General features: G+C 37.8%; 3 protein-coding genes across 6 annotated transcripts in view; 1 reads left to right on the top strand and 2 right to left on the bottom strand.

Annotated features, from left to right (window-relative positions):
• The window catches only part of LOC114282822 (putative E3 ubiquitin-protein ligase HIP1), a 230783-nt gene that overhangs the window by 123395 nt on the left and 84808 nt on the right, over window positions 1–22580 (top strand). The window lies entirely within an intron of this gene.
• LOC114294175 (NAD-dependent malic enzyme 59 kDa isoform, mitochondrial-like) lies at window positions 981–21832 on the bottom strand. Its single transcript, XM_082906798.1, has 12 exons — window positions 21704–21832; window positions 13592–13695; window positions 13423–13506; window positions 13183–13289; window positions 12968–13061; window positions 12476–12589; window positions 12183–12264; window positions 8163–8249; window positions 7917–8068; window positions 7765–7834; window positions 7265–7327; window positions 981–1394 (listed from the first exon to the last, which is right to left on the bottom strand). Exons 2-9 carry the CDS (start codon window positions 13631–13633, stop codon window positions 7935–7937), a joined length of 744 nt encoding a protein of 247 aa, XP_082762924.1. The 5' UTR covers window positions 13634–13695; window positions 21704–21832; the 3' UTR covers window positions 981–1394; window positions 7265–7327; window positions 7765–7834; window positions 7917–7934.
• Window positions 21710–22580, bottom strand: part of LOC114294174 (putative disease resistance RPP13-like protein 1) — a 141232-nt gene continuing 140361 nt past the window's right edge. For 3 of the 4 annotated variants that reach the window (XM_082906520.1, XM_082906510.1, XM_082906494.1), the window contains one exon: window positions 21710–21832. The gene's annotated coding sequence lies outside the window, so the exon portion shown is untranslated. The remainder of the gene's footprint in view (window positions 21833–22580) is intronic. The other variant, XM_082906498.1, reaches the window with a different exon arrangement.

The following is a 22580-nucleotide window of genomic DNA, read 5'->3' on the forward strand; positions in this document are numbered from 1 at the left end:
TAATCAGGTCAATAAGGTGAGTTCAAATGTACAAGGAAGGGAAGAAAAACTCCGCTTGGTAGCAGGGGTGAGGGGCGGAATAGGGGTGGCGGTGGCAGGGGCGGAAAGGTAATAACAAATCCGACAAAAATGAAATTAAAATATTTGGTGTGACATTTATTTTCCCTAGTTGTGACATTTGGTGTGATAAAAAATGAATGTAAAATACTTTTCATAATTAATGAAAAATAATTTATTTGAGTCGAAAACAATATTCACTTTTTTAAAATAGAAAATATTTTTTAGACTACACTGGCCAACCTTATCACACAACCATCATCACCATCACCTCTACCCCTACTACTACCACCACCATCATTTTCATTACCACCTCCACCACTCCACTACCATCCCGCTATCACCACACCAACCCAATAGGCAAAACTATTAATATATTAGTTTTAAGATCACAACCAAACATGTTTTTCTGGATGTTTGGTTTTAGTTAAAATAGTCAGTAAAGACAAAAAATAAAAATAAAATAAATAAAATAAAATAACAAATTAGACAAAATATTATATCCTACACATCAATAAATCATTTTTTTTCTTTCACCATATATTCAACTACAAAAAAACCCACAAATTATCCCAAACACACATTTTTTTCATCTCATAAAATAGTCAAAAGCTACTAAAATAACCAAGTTCCCAAACGAGCACTCTGTTTGATTTTGATTTTTCAAATATAGTTTTTAAAATTTTTAGTTTTTTATATTTCATATTTTGTTGTCTATAAAAAATCTTTTTTATATTTTAATCAATTTTTTATAAATATTTTTGGATACACCTAAAAATAAAATATTTGTGAATATTTTTATGTTTCAACTACATCTAAGTTAGATACATCTAACAGTTTTTAAAAAAAATGATTAAAAGAATAAAAATGGAGATTTATACAAAAGGACTTAACATTATTTTAAGGTATGATTAAAATTTAGGTTGAAATACCAAATTAAAGTAGACTGAAAAAAAGGAGCATGCATGAAACATCAATAAGTTTTTGACAAAAGCTAAAAAAGAGAAAGCTTACATGATGTTGTTCATTACTTCAATAAGCAGATTTATACAAAAGGACTTAATCAAAACTGCAGTGGCATTATTTTTCAACTTCTACAAGCCTTCTCTCTCCAGTTCTGTGTTCTTTCACCCATATTACTACTCTAGGCTTCAAAACTATAGTTACATCATGAATATTTGAATGGCAACAGAACGTTGGGACAGTGTCTGCAGAAAAATATCCTTTGCGCGTGTGCGCACAAAGGGAGAGAGAGAGAGAGAGAGATGATCAGAACTTTACTTCTCATGAACAAGAGGGCTGTAAGCTAGAAACCACATGTTGCGTACCGTCTCCTCCTGCATCCAAAATGAGAAAAGCCATAGATTATTAGCAACAGTGGCGGCTCCAGGAATCAATGATTAAGTTCTACAAATTCTATAAGGAAATTTTTTCACTCTTATCAATATTATATAAAACATTTGTTTTCTCTATAAATTTTAGTGCATTCATACTATTCTTTTTGTTACAAAAAATGTAATTACAAAAATTTCTATAGTTCCTCTCAATGAATTTCCTTACTTTGGTTGGAGAAATTTGAAGGATATTTGGTGATTGGTGGAGTGGACTCATTGAATTCCTTTTTGTACTGAGAGAAATCTAGTCATCTTTGGGACTTGAACAAATATAGAGATGACCTAAAAAAAATTTAAAGGTATGATACTCTATGCTAAGTGCAATAAGGTCGTTTTTTTATAAGTTAATAGGGTCAATATTATCCATATATGATATATATATATAATTTTTTTTGGTGATTTTTCAAATTTTAGGGGCGTCAATTGACTCATGCCAATGTATGTGATGCGACCTATGGGTGCAACAAACAAATGTATTTTATTTTATTGGCATTGGGGTGTTCGGATCAAAATCCAACTAATCCCCAGGAGTGCACAAGCGCTTGGCAAGGAGTTTCCCGCAAGTGCACCAAGCTCCAAGAAATTGTTAGCACCTAAGAGGTTTCGGTGGTGCTATACGCACCAATTGGTATACTAATTAATGTACCAACATAATTATGACATTGTCATTTAAAAATTACGACCCCACCTATTATATAAATTATAAAGACCTAAAGCCTCTAAAATTATGACACATCATCTGTTAGTATACTAATTAGTATACCAATTGGTTCATATAGCATTATTCAAGAGGTTTTGATTCTTGAATCCCTCCAATCCAAGGCCTTGCCACCAAGCCAATCCTTTGGGGTTTGCAACAAACAAATGTATTGGTGCAACCAACAAAGTAATCAGTGCTGAAAAATCTAGAAATCCCCTAGATATTGATTTTGATTTGTGATTATGTACCAATTTTAAGCATTAAATAACCATCCCAATCAAACAATCAAAACAAATCAATACAACGATTTAACATGAAAAAATCCTAATTGGAGCGCCTCCAATTGTGATAAAAAAAACCACGGGCAAAAGTCACAAAACAATCCACTAAAAAGACATAAAGGAATTACACAGGTATACTCTCAATTACCTAGCGAATCCACGCCCAAATTGAACCAACCCCTATGTGCCTCTTCCAGCCCCGTTTTCACCTCGGAATTGTCTTGCCCAATGTTGAATCCATAACACTGATGTCGAATCACGACGATGAGTCACTCTAGAATTCACCAAAACTTCAGGCTCGAATTCCCCAGAATCCACCGAAGAAGAACACTCTTTTGTATTGAATAAACAAACAATCCTTTGATGTATTCTTCTTAAACCATGAGTTGAATACTCAATCAAACGTCAAAGAAAACTAGCAAAATAGCCCCAGATATAGACCCTAATAACTAAGAAGAAGATCTGGAAGCGTAACCCTAAAATCTGACTGAATCACATATTTATAGCAATCTGTTCCGCAATCTGTTCCGCAATCTCCGCTCGAGCGCCGGAATGGCCGCTTGAGTGCAGGAAATTCCGCTTGAGCGGGAAAAAACATCTCCCAATATTTTTGCAGGTGATCAAACTTCTGGAACCAAGGATTCTCCGCTCGAGCGTACAAACTGCCGCTCGAGCGGACAGGCAACTTTGAATGCACTTTTGCATTTTGCTTTGGGGGCGTAGCCCCTCAACCCCGCAGTGGCGTTGCACCCTAGACCCCCGCGAGCTTACCGGGTAGCTCGATCCCCGTCATAGTCAGCGAAGTGGCAAACATGAAAGAATAAACATCACATATAGCGATCCCGGTTGTCCCTTCACTGTTCTGTTGTATTTCGGACTCGGTTCCGAAAAGTTGGTAGTGGTATCTATCTTGTTGCCGTCCTTTAATTCCACTTGATTGAGTTTTAGGATGTTTTGGGCAAGGTTGTTACAGGTTGGTTAGGCCTTAGTTTCAATTCCTTGTTGTTCAGTTTTTAGGCGATCCGCTCGAGCGAGTCTTCTTGCGCTCGAGGATTGCACACCTCCAGTATTTTGTGTTCCTGCAAAACTTCTGCAGATGTGATTTTTACGCTCGAGCGGGTTTGGTGGCGCTCGAGCGGGTAGTACCTTCTGGGTATAAGTTCTGGGAGGAGGAAATCTACGCTCGAGCGGACTGGTTTTCGCGCTCGAGCGGAAGTGCTTTATTCTTGTGTCTTGGCGCTCGAGCGGGCCTTATTGCGCTCGAGCGTGTTCAGATTTTTGTTCTTGGCGCTCGAGCGTTGTGTTCTCCGCTCGAGCGGGTCATACGTATATGAGTTATCCGCTGGGTGATTTTAAATCACTTTTTGTTTTCCTTTCTCTCTCCTACTTTTTCTAAAAACCATTTTTGAGAGCCTCTCTCTCTAGAAACTCCCTTCTCTCTAGGGTTTGATCTAGTTAGAGTGTCCTCCTTCTCTTCGGCCTTTGTAAAAGTCGTGTTGATCGTCGAGGGCGTCGTTTTGATCCAAAAATCTTGGGCTTTGGAGCATTTTGGTTTTGGTCTCTTCTCCATCCGAGCTCTAACTTCGAGGTAGGGATAACCTACTCCTTACTATGAGCTTTGTCTTTAAATTTTTTGCATTTTGATATGTTGGGGGTTGTTGGGTAATTTCGAGAGAGTTTGGGCCTTTGTGTAATTTTACAAAAATTGGGGTTCTTATTTATATAAAACCTAAATGCATGTTTGGCATGGAAAAGTGCAATTAATGTTGAAACATTAATGAAAATGGAACCTAAGGGTTGTAATGTTAATTATGGAAAATGCCCTAATTACATTGATTGATTAATTTGTATAATTAATTGTTGGAAATGAGGGATTGATTTGAAAATGTGGAAATTGGAAAGGGAAGGGGTTAAAGGGTGTAGTTGGATCATTTATCACTCACCTAGTTGAAATGTTGATTATATATCCATTGTTGCATTTATTTTCTGTATAGAAATAACTGCTTTGGGCTATCGGTGGAGGATAGTCTTGATTGTTGTAGACAATGCATGATGATTAGGCAAACGGGAACTAATCACTGGAATATGTCATTGAGTATGACTGTTGAAAGAATACATTAAATTTATGTGTTGTGTGATGATGTGTATAATTATTGTTTATATGCATTGTGTTGTGTTGGAGGAGATAGGGGATGTACTCCACGGTTTAGGAGAAGATAGGGGATGGACCTCTAAACCGGATGTTGTTGGGAGGAGATAGGGGATGGATTCCATAGATAGAGCTCATATGCTTATCTATTAATGTGTTGACAGAGCTCATATACTTGTCATTAGAAGTGTGATAGTGTTCTTATGCATATCTATGGAATTGATGATATAGCTTGTATGCTTATCTGTTGATGTGTGATATAGCTAGTATGCATATCTATTTCGAAATGGGAAAGTGCTTGATATGAGTTATTGCCTCATGTGAGTTGTTTGGCCAGGTTCTGAGCCATGGTTGTAAATTGAGAGTTTAAAGGAATTGGAAAATGAATTGTGATATGGACTTGTACGTCATGAAACCGTAAAGTGTGATAAGGGAAGGTATCAGTGTTGGCCATCTATCAACTGCTAATCTTTTAGTCATGGTCCATATTTGGTTTAGTATATTTCTACGGGGCTGTGGCTCACCCTATATGGGAATATCATTTTCAGGTACAGGTAGCATGCCACCTCCAAGGACATAGCTTGGGAGGCTAGAGGCGGGCTTACTTTTGTTGTCTTATTTCTTTTGATGTATTACATGTATATTCAAGCCAAGGGCTTTATGTGTAAATGAGTTAGCACTCTTTTGATTTAACCAAGTGTTAACTTGGAAAGCTGTAAGCCTTTAGGGCATTTGCTTTTGTTGTTAACATGTAATACTTTTGGTAATGAAACTCTGATGAATAGAAAAAGTGGAGCTTTTATATATAAATGCATGTCTATTTTGATGGGTTAATGTTATTATTTTGAGGGCGTTACATCACAAACTTCTCTGCAAGGCACAATTCAAGTTGGATTCATATCTAATTACTCATAGCCTCACTGAAATAAAAGAATGAATAAAAGTACAACTGAAAGGAGTTTTGTCAAACCGGATTGCCAAGATTAAAAACCTAACAGGTGCAAATAGACAAAATAAATATTTAAAATATATTTTTAAGCAAATTTTCAAACTTGGCAGATGGGGTCAATTAACCCCATACTCTATAGCCTAGCACCGTTCCTGATTAACAATGAGAATAATTGAATAAGTAACTTGCTTAGTGAGTTGAGAATAGTATTTTTGAATTGGTTCATTTTAAGGTTAAATGTGAGGTTGCTTTCATTGTCAAATATTAAAGCTTCTTTTTCTCGTCCAGATGTGCTTTTGCGTGTCATGTCATGGCTATTTTTATAAAAATGAGATGGATTTTTCATGTAAAAAAGTTGAGAACTATCCATACTTTGACATCTACCTGAGCTCTCTGCGTCCAGTTCTTTGACAACTATTGCTCGAACAACAGCAGCTCCAACCTCTGCTGTTATATCTCGAATATTGCAGTCATAAGTAGGTCATAGCAAAAACAAATTAGTAGAGGTTACTTTTACCTTTATTTTACTAATTCATTCATAGGATGTCCCCAAATTGAGAAATATTTTCTTTGCAAATTTTACAAGACCTGCTTAGGGATATATGATGAGTAGATCCAATTTAGGGATATATTGATGAGTAGATCCAATCATCCGACCCATGAAATCAGGTCAGATTTGTTAATTATGGATACTTTAAATAAAGAGAAAAGGAAACTTGATTGTAATATTAGCCATACAGTCAAAACAATTTGAAAAGCCTTTGAGGTTCACACAATCCACAAGGTCAGAGTTAGATCCAATATCAGTGGGTATGTAGTCTTTGCATAATGCAAACTAACCTGATTAGTGATTATTGATCGTGCTTTAACAAGCTGTATCCAAAACCTATTGACAAGAGAACGACTTTCCGTGCTACTATTAGGTGTGCACACTTAAGGTAATAGGTTAAACCTTACCCACTAGAAGAAAATACAAGTACATGAGCTAGCTATGAAGCACTGACACATCAAAATAGGTGCAATAACCATGTTAGCTATGTACGGGACAAGGACATGGACATGGTGGGGACACATATGGGATATGTCACATGACATGTTCATTTTTATAATAATTTTTTCAGGGGACACAACAGGGACACCCAGGGTCTTAATTTAGTTTTTAAAGCTAATTTTGGGGGTTATATTATAATGCTTGGAAGTTGGAAACATGGGAGTTGAATTTTAAATTATAGATAAAGAACTCATATCAAACTATCGACAACGCAATACAGATCTAACCGCAAGTGCAAAATTGAGAAATTGGCTTCTAAAGCCTAATGCAAAAATATATCTAGTCTCTAGATAATTTACATTTAGTATTTTTTATTTATTTATATACATGTTAAATTAGTGTTGGTTTTCATTAATTTTAGTTGTTTGTGAATGTAATATTTACGTACATAGAAAACAAAAATATATAAAACAATTATATTTTTTTGTCTTATCCTCGTCGTGTGACTGTGTCTGTATTTTGATTTTTTTGAAATTGTCACATTCCGTGTCCTTGTTTGTATCCGTATCCGTATCCGTATCAGTATCAGTATCAGTATCCATGCTTCCTAATGAGCCGGTGTCCAATTGATTTCCAAATATGTATGAAAATGTGATCTGTGCTTCCTAGTGAGCTAGTTTCCACCTGACTTACAAATATATATGAAAATTTTAATGTTCCAATGGAGCTAAGAACAACAATACCTTCTCATAGGAGGATACAAAATAGCACTCTGAATCTCTTCCTCTGTAATATGTGAAGCAAGGCTACAGAGAAAAAATATATTAGCAAAAGTTAGCTGATACTAGGTTCAATACCATGCAAACATTCCTCCTCTATCAAAAATTGAACCAATAACTATATAATTTAATCAACAATAAATAAGAAAGTATAAACCAATAATTACAGAATACAAGTCTGGCAAGAGATGGATGCACCTCTAGCCCCAACACTCTTTTTATAGCACTCAAAAGGACTCTTTTAGACCCGACACACCAAACGAACATATGGTCTTACTTTATTCTTTACTTCACATGATTCACTTACAACACTATGGATATAGAAACACACATGATGATAGTAACAAGTGCCACCTTATTTAATGAGGGCACAGTTAATCCAATAAGAATGGATGAGCACAACACTAATCCATAAAAGGTTATGTTAGAACAAAGAACGAAGTGGTCAAATTGTGTAATTATACCATTCAGACTGCTTGCGACATTCCATCTGAAATCAAATGAGCACCTGAGAGAAGAGCTCCCATCCCAATCCTGAATCAAGTCAAAAAGGTTTACGATAGTAGTCAAAAAAAACTAAGCACAATATATCAGTGACGTGAACATTTGCACTAACCTAGGAAACAGATACATGTTATTTGCTTGCTTTACATGACCCACTTTTCCATTCCCTGACAACAAGTATATGATTGGCAAAGGTCAGAGTAATTGGACAACACACTGAGTAAGACAGGTATATAGAAACTATAGAATTGTTGGTTGCATTGGCTACATAATGAGAGAGCAGAGTGAGACCAATTAATTTATTGATACTGTGCAAAAAGACTCCACAACAATTAGCACCAATATAAAGAAACCATACCAAGGTCAATATTTTTGAAAGGGCTCCCGCTTGCAAAAACTATATTTTCTCCAGCATGATTGAAAGCATCAACAGCGGTGCATTCAGCTGTTCCAGTTAACATGGAAAGACAATGTTCAATAGAGAAATAGTGCATTCCACAAATAAAATACAGATAGTTTAGAGGGCTTGAAAGCCAAACCATTCATCGTTGGATTTGACATCGCAAAAATGGCAGGTTTAGGGGAATCTGACTCTCGCATGGCCTAAAGCACTTGATTTATCAAAGAAGACATAGCTTTACCAAGCTCAAAAAGAGTATACACTTTGCCATTGTTGTGCTTAGTGCCTTGCAGCTAGACACTAAGTAGAGAATGGTTTTTCAAACTAGGGGTGGGCGCGGGTCGGTTGCGGCCAAGAAACCTCCAATCCGCCATCCGTCCGCCAGATTGGCGGATTGAAGAAAATCAATCCACATCCGTCCGCCAATCCGGCGGATGTGGATTGAGCGGATTGGCGGTTTGGCGGGTGGATGCGAATCGGTTTGGCAGTTTGAAATTTTATAACTTTTAACATAATTCAACTTATGCACTTCCTCAAAAAAAAAAAAAGTATTATACTTAATGACTTAAAAAAATATTACAATTACTGCATGTCTCATCCAAAGCAAGAAAATTTAAAATTTTAGAACATCACAATCATTGCATGCTTCATCCACATACTACAATCACAGCATGCCTCATTCACATAAAGTATTACAATCTGTGGTTCTTAAAATATAAAAACAATTCAAACCATCAAAACCATGAACAGAGCAGTAGTAGAAATTGTATGTCTCTGTATTGTTACATCTACATCTATTTTTGAAAACAAAAACCAACCAGCATATATCATATTTTCTATTTATTATTTTTAGAGATAGATTTAAAAACCAAAAAATATAGATAAATAATACATTTAATTTTTTCAATTCAAAAAAGATATTCAAGTTGAAAACTTTTTTTCAACAGAATATTTAAACTCTTTTTTAATTGAAAATACAAACAGAATATTTAAACAAACTGAAAACACAAAGTCTTATAAATTACTAGGGGTGTTCGCGATTTGGCGGTTCGGTTGCGGCCAAAAGAATCTCAGATCCGCCATCCGTCTGCTAGATTGGTGGATTGGAGAAAATCAATCCGCAACCGTCCGCTCGTCATCACGTATCCATCCAAAATGCGGCGGATCGGTTCGGTTCGGTTGGTTTTGGCGGATCGGTATATCCGCTGCTCACCCCTATTTCAAACATAGCCAGCCATAGTTACTTATCAAGTAATAGGTATTTTAGAATGAGATCTATACAGTAATGGCAATTTAATTATGAAAAAAGCCAAAATTGTACATGAAAGGATTAGTAAATTGAGGAAAAAACACCCATAAAAGTAGAGTAAACAAAGTGTTGTTAAACACAAGGATAATTAAAAAGAACGAGGGTTGATGCAGTAAGAAAGAATGTAATTGCCATGGATTTAATTGAGGTATTGTAGCGATCCCAGTTTTGCCACTTCGCTAAGTATGTTGGGGGTCGAGCTGCCCGGTCAACTTGCGGGGGTCCAGGGGGCAGCGCCCCTTGGCGGGTCCAAGGGCAGTGCCCTGGCAGGGTTGAGGGGCAGCGCCCCCAAAACAAAAATGCAAAATGCATTCGAAGTTGCTTGTCCGCTCGGTCGGGTTGGAGTGTTGGGAGTTGAACCGATAGAATTCCGGGCTGAGGACTAGGACCGCACGTGCGGGAGGTGAGGCCGCACGTGCGGGAAACAAGGGAGGGGATGAAGCACACTGCTAAAAAGACAGGTGCGGGAGTAGGTGAAATCCGAATTTTCTTTCTTTTTCCTCTCTTTGGGCTGAAGTTATATCACTTCTGTATACCTCTCTCTCTAAAAACATTTCCTCTTCCTTCTCTCTACATTTCCGACCAAAAACCTCACAAGATCTTTGATTCCTCCAAATCCATTGGAATTTAGATCCAAGTTCTTCATCAAAGTTGGTTATCTAGGTGAGGGCTATGTTATGTGCGGTGGAGATCGAGTGTAAGTATCATTGATTTTGGGATTTCAACTCTATTCTTCTTCAAACTTGAGGTAGGGATTTCCTTTGAGTTATATATATGTTTTTGCAAGATCTAGACGATTTTCAAAATCATCTTTTGACTAGTTTTGAAAATTGATTGTTGATTCAAGAAGAAGAGTAATTTTGAAAGTGGGTTTACTTTCTTTTCCTTTTAAAATGAAAATTGAGGGCCTGAATTATATTGATTGTAGAAAGATGATTTTGGTGAGATCCTTCTAAATATTATGGAGATGAGTGGTTTTGGTGAGAAAACCTAGAAATATGGGTTCTTGAAAGATGTTGAAAATCCTTGGATAATGTTGACATATTTATTTTGGGGGTCAAAATAAATGGATGTTTTGAAAATTGTTTATTTATATATATAAATGATGAAGTTTGTAAAATATGAGAATTGTTGTTCATTTTGGAAATTGTTATTCAAAATGTTGTTTAGTCTTGAAATGGCTAATTTATAGAGAATGCTCAAAATGTGGGAAATGTGTTGTTCCTTGGGGGAATTGGAAATCAAAGTTTATATTCATCTGGTGATATTATTGTTTTGAAAAGAGAAATGGGAGATTTGTTCACAATGGAATTATTGTGTGGAAATATTGAGAATAGAAGAAATGTTGTATTGCATTTACTCATTTCAAGGGCATACCAATTCATTTGATTATGTTGAGCTTTGAACGTTGATTTGAAAACCTTGCATTGAGAAAAAAATGTTGGGAAACGGATTTTCATGAAATGGTTTTGGGGTAAATACGGTGGTAAGTCTTGATAAGAGGTGTAGATGAAATTGATTAAGTTGGCCTGAGTGTTCTTGGTGAAAGACCAGAAAGTCGCGCGGATAGGTGTCAAGCCTTCTGGTTAATACCGGTAAAAATGACAATTGGTAGTACTTGCATAGTCTACTTGCATGCACCGACCTAGGGATTACCAAAGTTGTATATACTGCCACTTGAGTTAAATTGGTTAGTTTTGAACAGTTGGAGTTGCATGACATCATTGAGCATGATGATTTTCAAAAGATGTAGATGCGTCTTACTTTTAAAAGAACATAGTATGGCATGTGCATTCATCATCTTGAGACTTGTATAAAATGTATATATTTTGTTAAGGATCTCCTACTGAGCTCACCCTACGGGATTTTTGTGCAAGAAAGGACGTGGTGATTCCGCCCAACTAAGGGCGTGAAAGTGTGTGTGTTGGAAGCACAATGCTCTCATTTTGCGTGACTCTGTTTTGTAAGCCAAGGGCTATATTTGTGTGGTTTGAATAACCGATTTGTGTAACCGGGCCTAAGCCTTGGGAACTTGTGAACCCATGAGGGTATTTATTTGTTTAAGTTATTTGATTTGAAGCGAATGTGTTATCGCATGAAGACTATTTGTATCATGTAATGCAAGTGTGGAGATTTATTTTCAGATTTACCTTGAAGAGCCATGATTATTGTATTATCATTTGGGTATGAAAATTGGGGTGTTACAGGTATTGCTCTACAGAGAGCATTTTGGGAAAATATTCATGTAGTCAATTCCAAGAGGTTGAAATTAGGTCTTTGTTGAGTTGAGCCAAGTGGATTTAACTAATAGTGATACAACCAAATGACATCTTGATAAGGTATGCTCCTTTATCCTAGTAATAAATAATTGTACGTTTTTTGTAAGAATTTGATTATTTAGCAAAAGTTGGGAAAAAGTAAAATGATAAAAGGGTTAATGAAGACTATCTCTAAAAGGTATTGCCTACATCTAGGAAACAAGAACAAACAAACTTGCAAAGCAAAGGAGTTCCGGAGGGGGAATGTTAATGTATTTTCCCCAACTAATACCATTTATCAACAACTAACCAAATAAATAGTACAGAACCAACATGCCTTTCCAAATAAAACTAAGCAAACTTCACTGGTTCATTATGCTTCATTTGAAAGTAATGAAGGGCAAAACAAACCTAGGGGGCTGCCCACCTGCTCATTGAAGATACCTCCAACTCCAGACAAACCAAGAAGCACATGAGGCTTCACTCTTTTAACCTAAACAAAATCCATTCCCCGCAATTAGTTTTTATAAATTATGAAAGCATACACAATGTTCTGAAAGATAACAGCAAACATCCTTGAGACAATTGCATGTACCCAAAAAGCAAGCTAAACAACCAAAGGTTTCTTTTCCACACAATATCAATCTATATCAGCCTTGCATCAACTTAAATAAGCTGCCAAAAAACACTCCAGTAAGATTTACCACTTCAACGAGATTTGCTCCCTCCCTAAGGCCCAAACCCTTGATCTCCCCAGGGGCTTTAGCAAATGGTGCAGCTGCTGGACCAGCACCCTTCCTTTCCGTTGTAATGAGACCCTGCATTTAAACCAGTACTTCTCAAAAAAAGATGAACCAAAAGTCAAATGGATCATTCTCTGAAAATGTAAATGAAACGACAAAGTTCAGATTGCCATATTATGAGTTTTTCTTCTCAATCCAATGCAGATTCATTCCCACCGTTCATTCAGTTACATGCAGATAAGTAATTGACTATCGCTACTTTGAAAAAAAGGTGAAATTCAGTTGATAACACTAAAAAAAATTCAAAAAATCTCCTTTACAAATATGTTCAAACATATGTTGTCCACATTTTATTAGAAGATAAATACCCAGTAACACACAATAAAGGCTAATACAGTAATTGACATTAAGAACAAAAAAGTTAGAGAGCAAGTAATATCTGTAGAACCACACATCTTCATCAAGTAGGAAAAACTGAGGACTTGCTTCAGCTCTTGCCATTCTTGAAACAGTCTGTGCAGCCATGTTAAAAACACCAAGCCCTGCACTGAAAGACAGAAAAAAGAATAAGAAGATGCAACTCACAGCCGATTTACCAACCACCTTAAACCATAAAGAAGTAACACTTAACCAGGAGTACAGCCATTACGGTTAAACTTCATCAGTACCTTCTAGCTCCAACTACAACTATCTTTTGGTTCACAAAGTCAGTCAATGGTCGACCTTGTGCCCTTACGGTTCCAAGCAGTCCTGCCAGTCCAACACCAGCAGTTCCCTATACAACATGATGACAAGCGACAAAAATGTCATTATAATAGAGTCACCCTTAACAATCTTTAAGTACTTTGTCTTATTATATTCTTTACTATTTCCATGGAGAATAGCAGAATACAACACCAAGTATTCACCTGCATGTCATCATTGAACATGCAGAACCTTTTTTGATACCGTTGCAGTCTTTCAAAAGCCCACTGCATTTGAAAATCCACAAACAGATAATATTCGCCAAGCATCAAGTAATCAGTATGATATTGGTTACACATCAAACAAGATGTCATATTTCTGAAAGAATTAAACCTGCACAATAGCCTTGGGCCGACGGGCGTGAATTGCCTCCATAAATTCATCAACAATTGATAGATACTCCTTTCCTTCCAACCGAGGGTGCTGAAGTCCCAAATCTATCAAAGTAAAATCAAGTGAAAAATAAATCCTCATGAAGTTTGTTGGAAAAAATGGGTTTACAACCAGTTATGTAGTCTACTTACTCTGCTTAAAGACTAGAAAATATGGAGAACGAAATAGAGTATATTCAGCATAAATGAATGTTAAGAATGGATAAGCATGAATGAACTTCAATGTTTAAAATTGTTGGAAGTCCAACCCAAGGTGTTAGTAATGAAATTTAACAAGGGAAATCCTACTTCATATAAGTAAATAGTCACTATTTTCAAATCTGAGAGGTTCATGATGTCTTTCTTACAAAATGAGAAAAATATGAAAATAATTGACAAGAAACAATTGTAAACAAGAAAAGATTAGGCTTGAAACCTTCATGATGATGGAATTTAAATGGAAATCAATATTACAACACAAGGAAGTATAGCCTTTTTATACAACTCCATTTATTTTATTTTATTTTTTGATAAATAATATACAACTCCATTTGAATGATAATAATTTGGTTGTAATAACTAGACACTCTTGGGCATTATATGTATACTTATGTACAATCAGATTGTTTCCATAATTCCGTGGTTTCTACTTTAAGTGTATTTTCGTTTCTAGTTTGTCTAGGTAAGGTCATCCCAAAAACAAAGATATATATGCAGGTACATACCTAATGAGGTGATTCTTAGAAGTTTAAATCTAAATCTGAATTCACACCATAAAGAGTAATATTAAATAATTAATCTTAGAAGTTTTATCCATTTTAAAGTTCATTCTAAGTATTAATTATGATTATCTTTCGAAAGCACCTCTGGATCTGCAATTAGCACTCTCACAAAATGAAGTGCTTAATTCTATCAAGATTCAATGTCTTCTAGTTGAATTTAAGTTAAGAGAAATGAAAAATATACAAGGTGCTACATCCACTTCTATATTAGTTTGATTATATAATCTTTTCAAAAAAATTTGTATTGTTGCTTTCATCAGCAAGGACTTTAGCAGTACTGCCAAAACCCATTTCAAAGTCACTAAACATTTCTACATCATAATTTTTAATATAAAGTCACACTAAGACAGTCAAATATGGCCTAGGACAGGTTGCCTGACGATCAAATTTTGAGTAATTTTTGGGATGCATTAGATCAATCCATATTTTTCTATTGCTTAATAAACAAAAACGATCCTATGCTATCCTAGTCACTTTGTCTTAAGTACATTGCTCAACCAGGGTAATTTTATTTACGTATATTACATAATCAGCACCAATGAAGCTTTATAGTCTAATTGTCAAAGTTCATTTGCGTAGTACCCTCAAAAGATGACAACAAATACTTGTCCAGGCTCACAGCAACTTCATTTGACAAGAATATTCCACTGAGAAGATTTTTCTAAGTTTTATGGAGTTCTCAGAATGATCAGATATAAACATGTATATCTCCATCAGCAAAACACTTCTATTGTATAAGGTAGATAATATTATATTTACAAGGGAACAAGCATGTTGCTTAAAACATGTGTAAATGATGCCAAAATAATCACAGATATTGAGAAAGCAGACAACCAAATGAAGGAGATGCATGAAACTTTAATTAGCACAAAGCAACTTCACTTCTCCTCTCTGTTGGCATATTATAATCACCGAAAGTCTTAGTATTTTATTAGCCGAAAGGCTTGGGTCTGTAATCATTGTGATACCCTCAGGGATCATCTTGTAATTGACTTTGTTTGTAAACCCTAATCTTCATGTATAAATAAGGGGTGATATCTCATCATACCCTAAGCTGATTATTCAAAGCTTCATGGTATCAGAGCTAAACCTATAGGGTTTCGGCTCACCCTCGTTGGCAGACCTATTCACCAACAATACTCTAGGGTTCGAAGCTTACCTGGGTGATCTGCCTTAGCCGTCTTCCTCAGTCGCTCTTCCTCCGTCGATCTCCTCAACCGTCTTCCTCAGTCAATCTCCTCATCTCCTCAGCTCTCTCTCTCTCTGTCGCCATCGTCGCCCATCATCGACCATCGCTAGCTCATCGTCCCCGTCGCCAGCTCATCGTCACCATCGTCGGCCGTCAACTCTCTCTCTCTGTTCGTCCTCAGCTCGTCTTCCTCAGCCGTCTTCCTCGTCGACCTCCTCTGTCGATCGTCACTCGACCGACAGCACAGCAGCTTGGCGACCTCCTCCAGCCATTTCGTCGCTCGTCTTCTCTGTTCGTCTTCTCTGCTCGTCTTCTCTGTTCTCTGTTCGTCCTCTGATCACTGTGGTCTATAAATATATATATATATATATATATATCTATAACTATATATATATATCCGGCTCTGTTTATATATATCAGGATATATAGTTATATATATATATAAAGACATGTATAAATAAATCAATTTACAAAAAAAAAAAAATAAATAAATAAATAAATAAATAAATAAATAAATTAAAATGAAATAAAAAAATATATATATAGATAAAAAAAAAATAAAAAAAATAAAAAAAAAAATCATCATTTCTTAATTTTTTTGTTATGACTTTATAGTGGTCATTGTGCCTGTTATCTCACTACCACCTTCCGGGTTTGTAATTTCTACTAGTTTGTTGTGGGTTTGGTAGTATTGTATTGTATCCATGACAGATTCCACTAGTGTGTCCTCTTCGTCTCAAACACCAAAGAGTGAGAGTCTCATTCTACCTACTACCATGACTGAGAATCCCAACCCTAGTCTGAAAATCACCACCTCTCTATTTAATGGTCAGAACTACCTAGCATGGTCTCAAAGTTTGACTTTGTTTTTGAAAAGCAGAGGAAAGATGGGGTATGTTGATGGCAGGATACAGGCACCTAGTACCACTGACTCAGGTTATGACCAATGGGAGATTACTAACTCTTTGATTATGAGTTGGCTTATCCATTCGATGGTTCCAGAACTTGGTGAGGGCTACTTATCTATGGAGACTGCCCAGGACATTTGGGAGGCTGTGGCTGTTACCTATTCCCGCAAAGGAAATTTTTCACAGGCCTTTGAGTTGCGTCGCTCTATTGAAAGCACACTTCAGGGGGAACAGACTGTTCTTCAGTACTTCACTTTCCTCACCAACGGCTGGAAACGCCTTGACCACCTGGAAGACTATAAGCCCGTTTGCCCTACTGATTCTGTCGGGTACAAGAAGTTCATTGCTCGGGAACGGGTCTTTAAATTTTTGGCCGGCCTAAATATGGAGTATGATCCAGTTAGGGGTCGAGTTCTGAGTATGGACACCCTTCCTTCACTACAGGAGGCATTTGCCTATGTACAAAATGAGGAAAGTCGTCGGTCAGCTATGATGTCCCCTGTCTCTACTGACCGTTCCGCATTACTGTCTACTCCTCGAGATGGCCTCAGCCTGCCTCCTCCGTCTGCTGCTAAGGAGTCTGTATTCTGTGATTATTGCAAGAAGTCGCGGCATACTCGTGAGACATGTTGGAAGCTTCATGGGACTCCATCTGGGGGTCGAGGTGATCGGTCAGGTTCTCGAGGAGGTCGGTCAGGCCACTCTCGAGGACGTGGTTCCTATTCCCGGGCTCATCAGTCTAGTGCCGTGGATACCCTTGATTCTAATTCCACTTCTGTTACCCAAGCTTCTGATACTGAGTTGGAGGATGCTTTGCGCCAATTGTTGGACCGCCGATCTTCTACTGCTCTCAGTACCGCTTCCTCGTCCTTTGCCCGCTCAGGTAACTTAGCATCTGTTCCTTGTGCTTTCCTGTGTCATACATCTTTGCCTTGGATTATTGATTCTGGTGCCTCAGATCATATGTCTGGCTCCCCTGATCTTTTTTCTGCCTATAAGCCCTCTTCAGGTCAGGACAAAGTTAGGATTGCCGATGGAACTGTTTCTTCCATTTCTGGAAAAGGTTTAGTCCAAGTCACTCCCACCATGCATCTATCTTCTGTTCTCCATGTTCCCAAGTTTTCTGTTAATCTGTTATCCTTAAGTCGTCTTACCCAGGATTTGAATTGTTGTGTGACGTTTTTTCCTGATCATTGTCTTTTTCAGGACCTTGTCACGGGGAGGACGATTGGCAGTGGTAGTGCAGAAAATGGTCTCTACTTCCTAGATCAACCGGACAAACTTGCTTATTCTTCCACCGCGTCTTCTACTACCCCCGCTGATGTATGGTTGTGGCATCGGCGTCTTGGGCATCCCTCATTTCATTTACTTAAGCATTTATTTCCTTCTAGTTTCGCAAATCATCATGTGTCTGACTTTCTTTGTGAGTCTTGTCAACTTGGAAAACAACATAGAGCTTCTTTTGCTCCCAGTTTGAATAAAAGCTTAGTTCCTTTTTCATTAATACATTCTGATGTTTGGGGTCCCTCTCGTGTTCTGTCTGTGAAAGGTCATCGCTGGTTTGTTACATTTATTGATGATTTTTCTCGTGCTACTTGGGTGTATCTCATGAAAGATAAGAGTGAAGTTTTCTCTGTGTTTCGCACTTTTCATAAGATGATTTGTACTCAGTTTGGGGCCACTATCAAAATCTTTCGTTCTGATAATGGCGGGGAATACATAGATTCTGGGTTAGGAAACTATTTCTCTACTCATGGCATTATCCATCAGACCTCTTGCACCAATACCCCTCAACAAAATGGGGTGGCCGAACGCAAGAATCGGCATCTTCTTGACATGGCTCGGTGCATGTGTTTTTTTATGAACGTGCCTCAATCCTATTGGGGCGACGCTGTTCTCACCGCTGCCCATCTTATTAATCGTCTCCCTACCCAAGTCTTGGACAAACAGGCTCCGCTTCACGTCCTCCTCGGTTCTCAGTCCTTGTTTTCTATTCCTCCCAAAATATTTGGTTGTGTCTGTTTTGTCCATAATCACTCTCCCTCTCGTGGTAAGTTGGACCCTCGCTCCCTCAAGTGTGTTTTCCTTGGTTATTCTCCTACTCAAAAGGGGTATAAATGTTACCACCCTTCCTCCCGTAAGTGGTTTGTGTCCATGGATGTCACTTTCTTTGAATCCCAGTCCTATTTCTTGTCCTCTCCGGTGTCCCCGTCCTCATTTCCGGGGGAGCCTTGGTGTGAAGTGAGTCCTGTGTCTCCTCTGGTAGAAGTGAGTCCTGTGCCTCCTATAGTAGAACCAGTTATTCTTGCACCCCCCCTCTTCTACTGGAACTATAGAACCCACTGTCACCAAGAATAAGGATGGGCATGTTTATGTCCGGGACATCGACAGAAAACAAGTTAACTGGATACAAGGGACTGTTTCTGCTACTCCACTGCCATCTCCTGCTTCTGATGAGAGTCTAGGTAACTTTGAATCTCGTGAGTCCATTGATCTTGATGTTCCTATTGCCAAAAGGAAGGGTGTGAGATCTTGTACTCAACATCCTATCTCACAGTTTGTATCATACTCTCATTTGTCATCCTCATATAGAGCGTTTGTGTCCAATATTTCCTCTGTTAGCATTCCTAACCATTTTCAGGATGCTCTTGCTATCTCTGAGTGGAAACTCGCCATGATTGAGGAAATGAAAGCACTTAGAAAGAATGGCACTTGGGAATTGACTGAGTTACCTACGGGCAAACGACCTGTGGGCTGTAAATGGGTATATACTGTAAAACACAAAGCAGATGGGTCTATTGAGCGTTACAAGGCAAGACTTGTGGCAAAAGGGTTTACTCAGACATATGGCATTGATTATCAGGAGACCTTCGCACCCGTGGCTAAAATGAATTCAGTCAGAGTACTTCTCTCTCTCGCAGCTAATCTAGATTGGCCGCTTTATCAGTTTGATGTCAAGAATGCTTTTCTCCATGGTGACCTCGAAGAAGAAGTATATATGGACATTCCTCCGGGTTTTGAGGATCATCAAACAGAAGGGAAAGTATGCAAACTTCGGAAGTCATTATATGGTCTCAAACAATCTCCAAGGGCTTGGTTTGAAAGATTCACTCAGGCTATGTTTAAATATGGTTTCAAACAAAGTCAGGCAGATCACACATTGTTTGTGAAACATTCCTCATGCGGTCAGACTACAGCGCTTATTGTTTATGTAGATGACATAGTTCTTACAGGCAATGATAGTGAGGAAATACCTCTGTTGAAGAAATACTTAGCCAAAGAATTTGAAATCAAAGACTTGGGAAGCTTGAAGTATTTTCTGGGAATTGAAGTTGCTCGCTCTAAGGATGGGATATTTATCTCACAGAGAAAATATGTGCTTGACCTGTTGAAGGAAACTGGGATGCTTGGCTGCAAGGCATGTGCCACCCCACTGGAACCCAATCAAAAATTGGGAGATGATGCAGGAGGAGAAGTTGTGGATAGGGGGAGCTATCAACGATTAGTGGGTAAGCTCATTTACCTATCTCACTCCCGTCCTGATATTGCTGTTGCTGTCAGTGTAGTTAGTCAGTTTATGCATGCTCCTCATCAGATTCACTTTGAGGCTGTCATGAGAATCTTGAGGTATCTGAAGTCTGCTCCTGGTAAGGGTCTGTATTTTTCAAAGTATGACCATCTTCGTGTAGAAGCCTATACAGATGCTGACTGGGCCGGGTCAGTAACTGATCGGAGATCAACGTCAGGGTATTGCACATTTGTCGGCGGCAACCTAGTTACTTGGAGGAGTAAGAAACAAAATGTGGTTGCCAGGTCAAGTGCAGAAGCTGAGTTTAGAGCTATGGCACAAGGTGTGTGTGAACTTTTATGGATCAAATTATTGTTGAGTGATCTAGGTATTGCTCAGACGGACTCCATGCGGTTATATTGTGATAATAAGGCCGCCATCAACATTGCTCACAATCCCGTTCAACATGACAGGACAAAACATGTTGAGATTGATCGCCACTTCATTAAGGAAAAACTCACTAGTGGTACCATTTGTACTCCTTTTGTTCAGTCTGGTGAACAACTTGCTGACATTCTCACCAAGGGAATTGGGAATAAACCGTTTCATGACATATTAGGCAAGCTGGGCATGAGAGATATCTTCGCACCAGCTTGAGGGGGAGTGTTGGCATATTATAATCACCGAAAGTCTTAGTATTTTATTAGCCGAAAGGCTTGGGTCTGTAATCATTGTGATACCCTCAGGGATCATCTTGTAATTGACTTTGTTTGTAAACCCTAATCTTCATGTATAAATAAGGGGTGATATCTCATCATACCCTAAGCTGATTATTCAAAGCTTCACTCTCTACATGTGTGAAGAGAGAGAGAGAGAGAGAGAGAGAGAGAGAGAGAGAGAGAGGCATGCAGTATTTAAGGCCTATTACAGTCTATAAGAGAGATAATAATCAATTATGTTAAAGTGGAAGAGATCTGATTGAATATATTCAGTCCCAAAAATGCGGCCCTTAAACTTCTATTAAGTATGAAATAATAGAAACAATAAAATATTAAATAAAGAAAAGGAACCACTGAACATAAAATAAACAGCACAAAGTCAATAGAAAGATGGTGTTCATGAAGCTTTTGATTGTTGGTACCAACATCAAGCATAACTGGAAGTATCTGTCATAGATGAACACAGCTAGATTGGTATAGAAGAAAGCAAAATGAAAAGGGTAAATAGTTAATCCAAAACTGGATATATAATATAAGATAATAAATATCATAGTTACTAGTATCTTTGAGGTCAGGTGGACGAGAAATTACTGTCAGTTCTCCACGCATCTAACCTTCTATCTCATATATATGCACTTTCATCAATATAATATCCACATTGATGGAAAATAGCCAATAGAAATATGTTTTGCAAAGCATGAAAATATAACAACATAACCAACATATAAGCAAGCATAGGTAACCTTCAATAAGCGTGATGCATGCAGTAACAATGTGCTATGATCCATATCAAGCATGGTAAGCATCTGTGAGTCAGCCCAGTACTAAATGTGTGTATTTACTTGTCAGTGTGCACAGGTGTTTATGCATTGACACACACTAGTATACCAAATTTATTTTGGTGTACATCTGTTTGTGCTATGCCTACATGAAACTGTACATAATTAAGAGAGATGAGTAGAGCATACTCTCTGTGGATTGATTCCAGCAGCAGCGACATACATATCAAGTTTTCCAATGGGTATTCCAGTTCCCTGGACCCCAAGATCACCTAGACCAAGAATGTAACTACCATCAGTCAGGACAATCATGTCAACCTGTAATACAGAAGAAGCCGTATACCCACGATATGTCAAGTGCAATGATGAACATAACCTTTAAGCTGCAAGGAGTGCTGAACCAATTTTCATTTCTAAGCGAGCAAATGTGCTCATTTTGTAATGTATATATTCATTATTCACAGCAAACAATAATGCTACACTGAACACAATTTTATACCTTGCTTTGTTTACCATCTGATCTGGTACAAGTACAAAGTAAAGAAAGTTTGATCTCAATTTTCCATACCTTCTACAGATAGATTTACAATGATTTATAGAAATGATACAATCTCTTAACCATAACTCCTAACTACTTAACCTAACCATAACTACTATCTAACTCTGGTTCTAACAAACTAACAACCTTCAAGCTGTGGCTGATCTGATGAGCTGCAACATACTACAACTGAAGCTGCAGCTCATACGGCTGTTGTCTGTCCTGTATCTAGCTTAGCCAAATGTAACTGAGGCTGCAGCTGTGGCATGGGAGACTTAAGCAGCAGTTGAGGAGATGGCTTGATATTCATCTAACATGGCAGCTTGCCAAGCTGGAGACTGAGCAGCTGCTTGATAGGTCTCTGGCTCACAGTGATCTAGAGAAGCTATAAAAGCAATAAGACAAAGAGAAGAAGAAAAAGGAGCAGCAGGGCACTTACTCTTGGACCTAGTGATCATGGAATGAGTATGAGAAAAAGGTAGTGGAGGAAGATCGATATAGAGAGAAGAAATAGGCACTGGAGGCACC

This window comes from Camellia sinensis, chromosome 2, assembly GCF_055761805.1.
Source record: "Camellia sinensis isolate YWXY chromosome 2, ASM5576180v1, whole genome shotgun sequence".
NCBI classification, from domain to species: Eukaryota; Viridiplantae; Streptophyta; class Magnoliopsida; order Ericales; family Theaceae; genus Camellia; species Camellia sinensis.

Excerpts from the sequence above, each read along its gene's own strand:
- LOC114294175 (XM_082906798.1), bottom strand. The coding sequence starts at position 13,633 with ATGGAGGCAATTCACGCCCGTCGGCCCAAGGCTATTGTGCAG. Across the intron at positions 12,590-12,967 it reads TTTTCCTACTTGATGAAGAT|GGTCTCATTACAACGGAAAG; the intron begins GTGTGGTTCTAC and ends GTTTAAATGCAG. Across the intron at positions 8,250-12,182 it reads GCAGGTGGGCAGCCCCCTAG|CTGAATGCACCGCTGTTGAT; the intron begins GTTTGTTTTGCC and ends TAACTGGAACAG.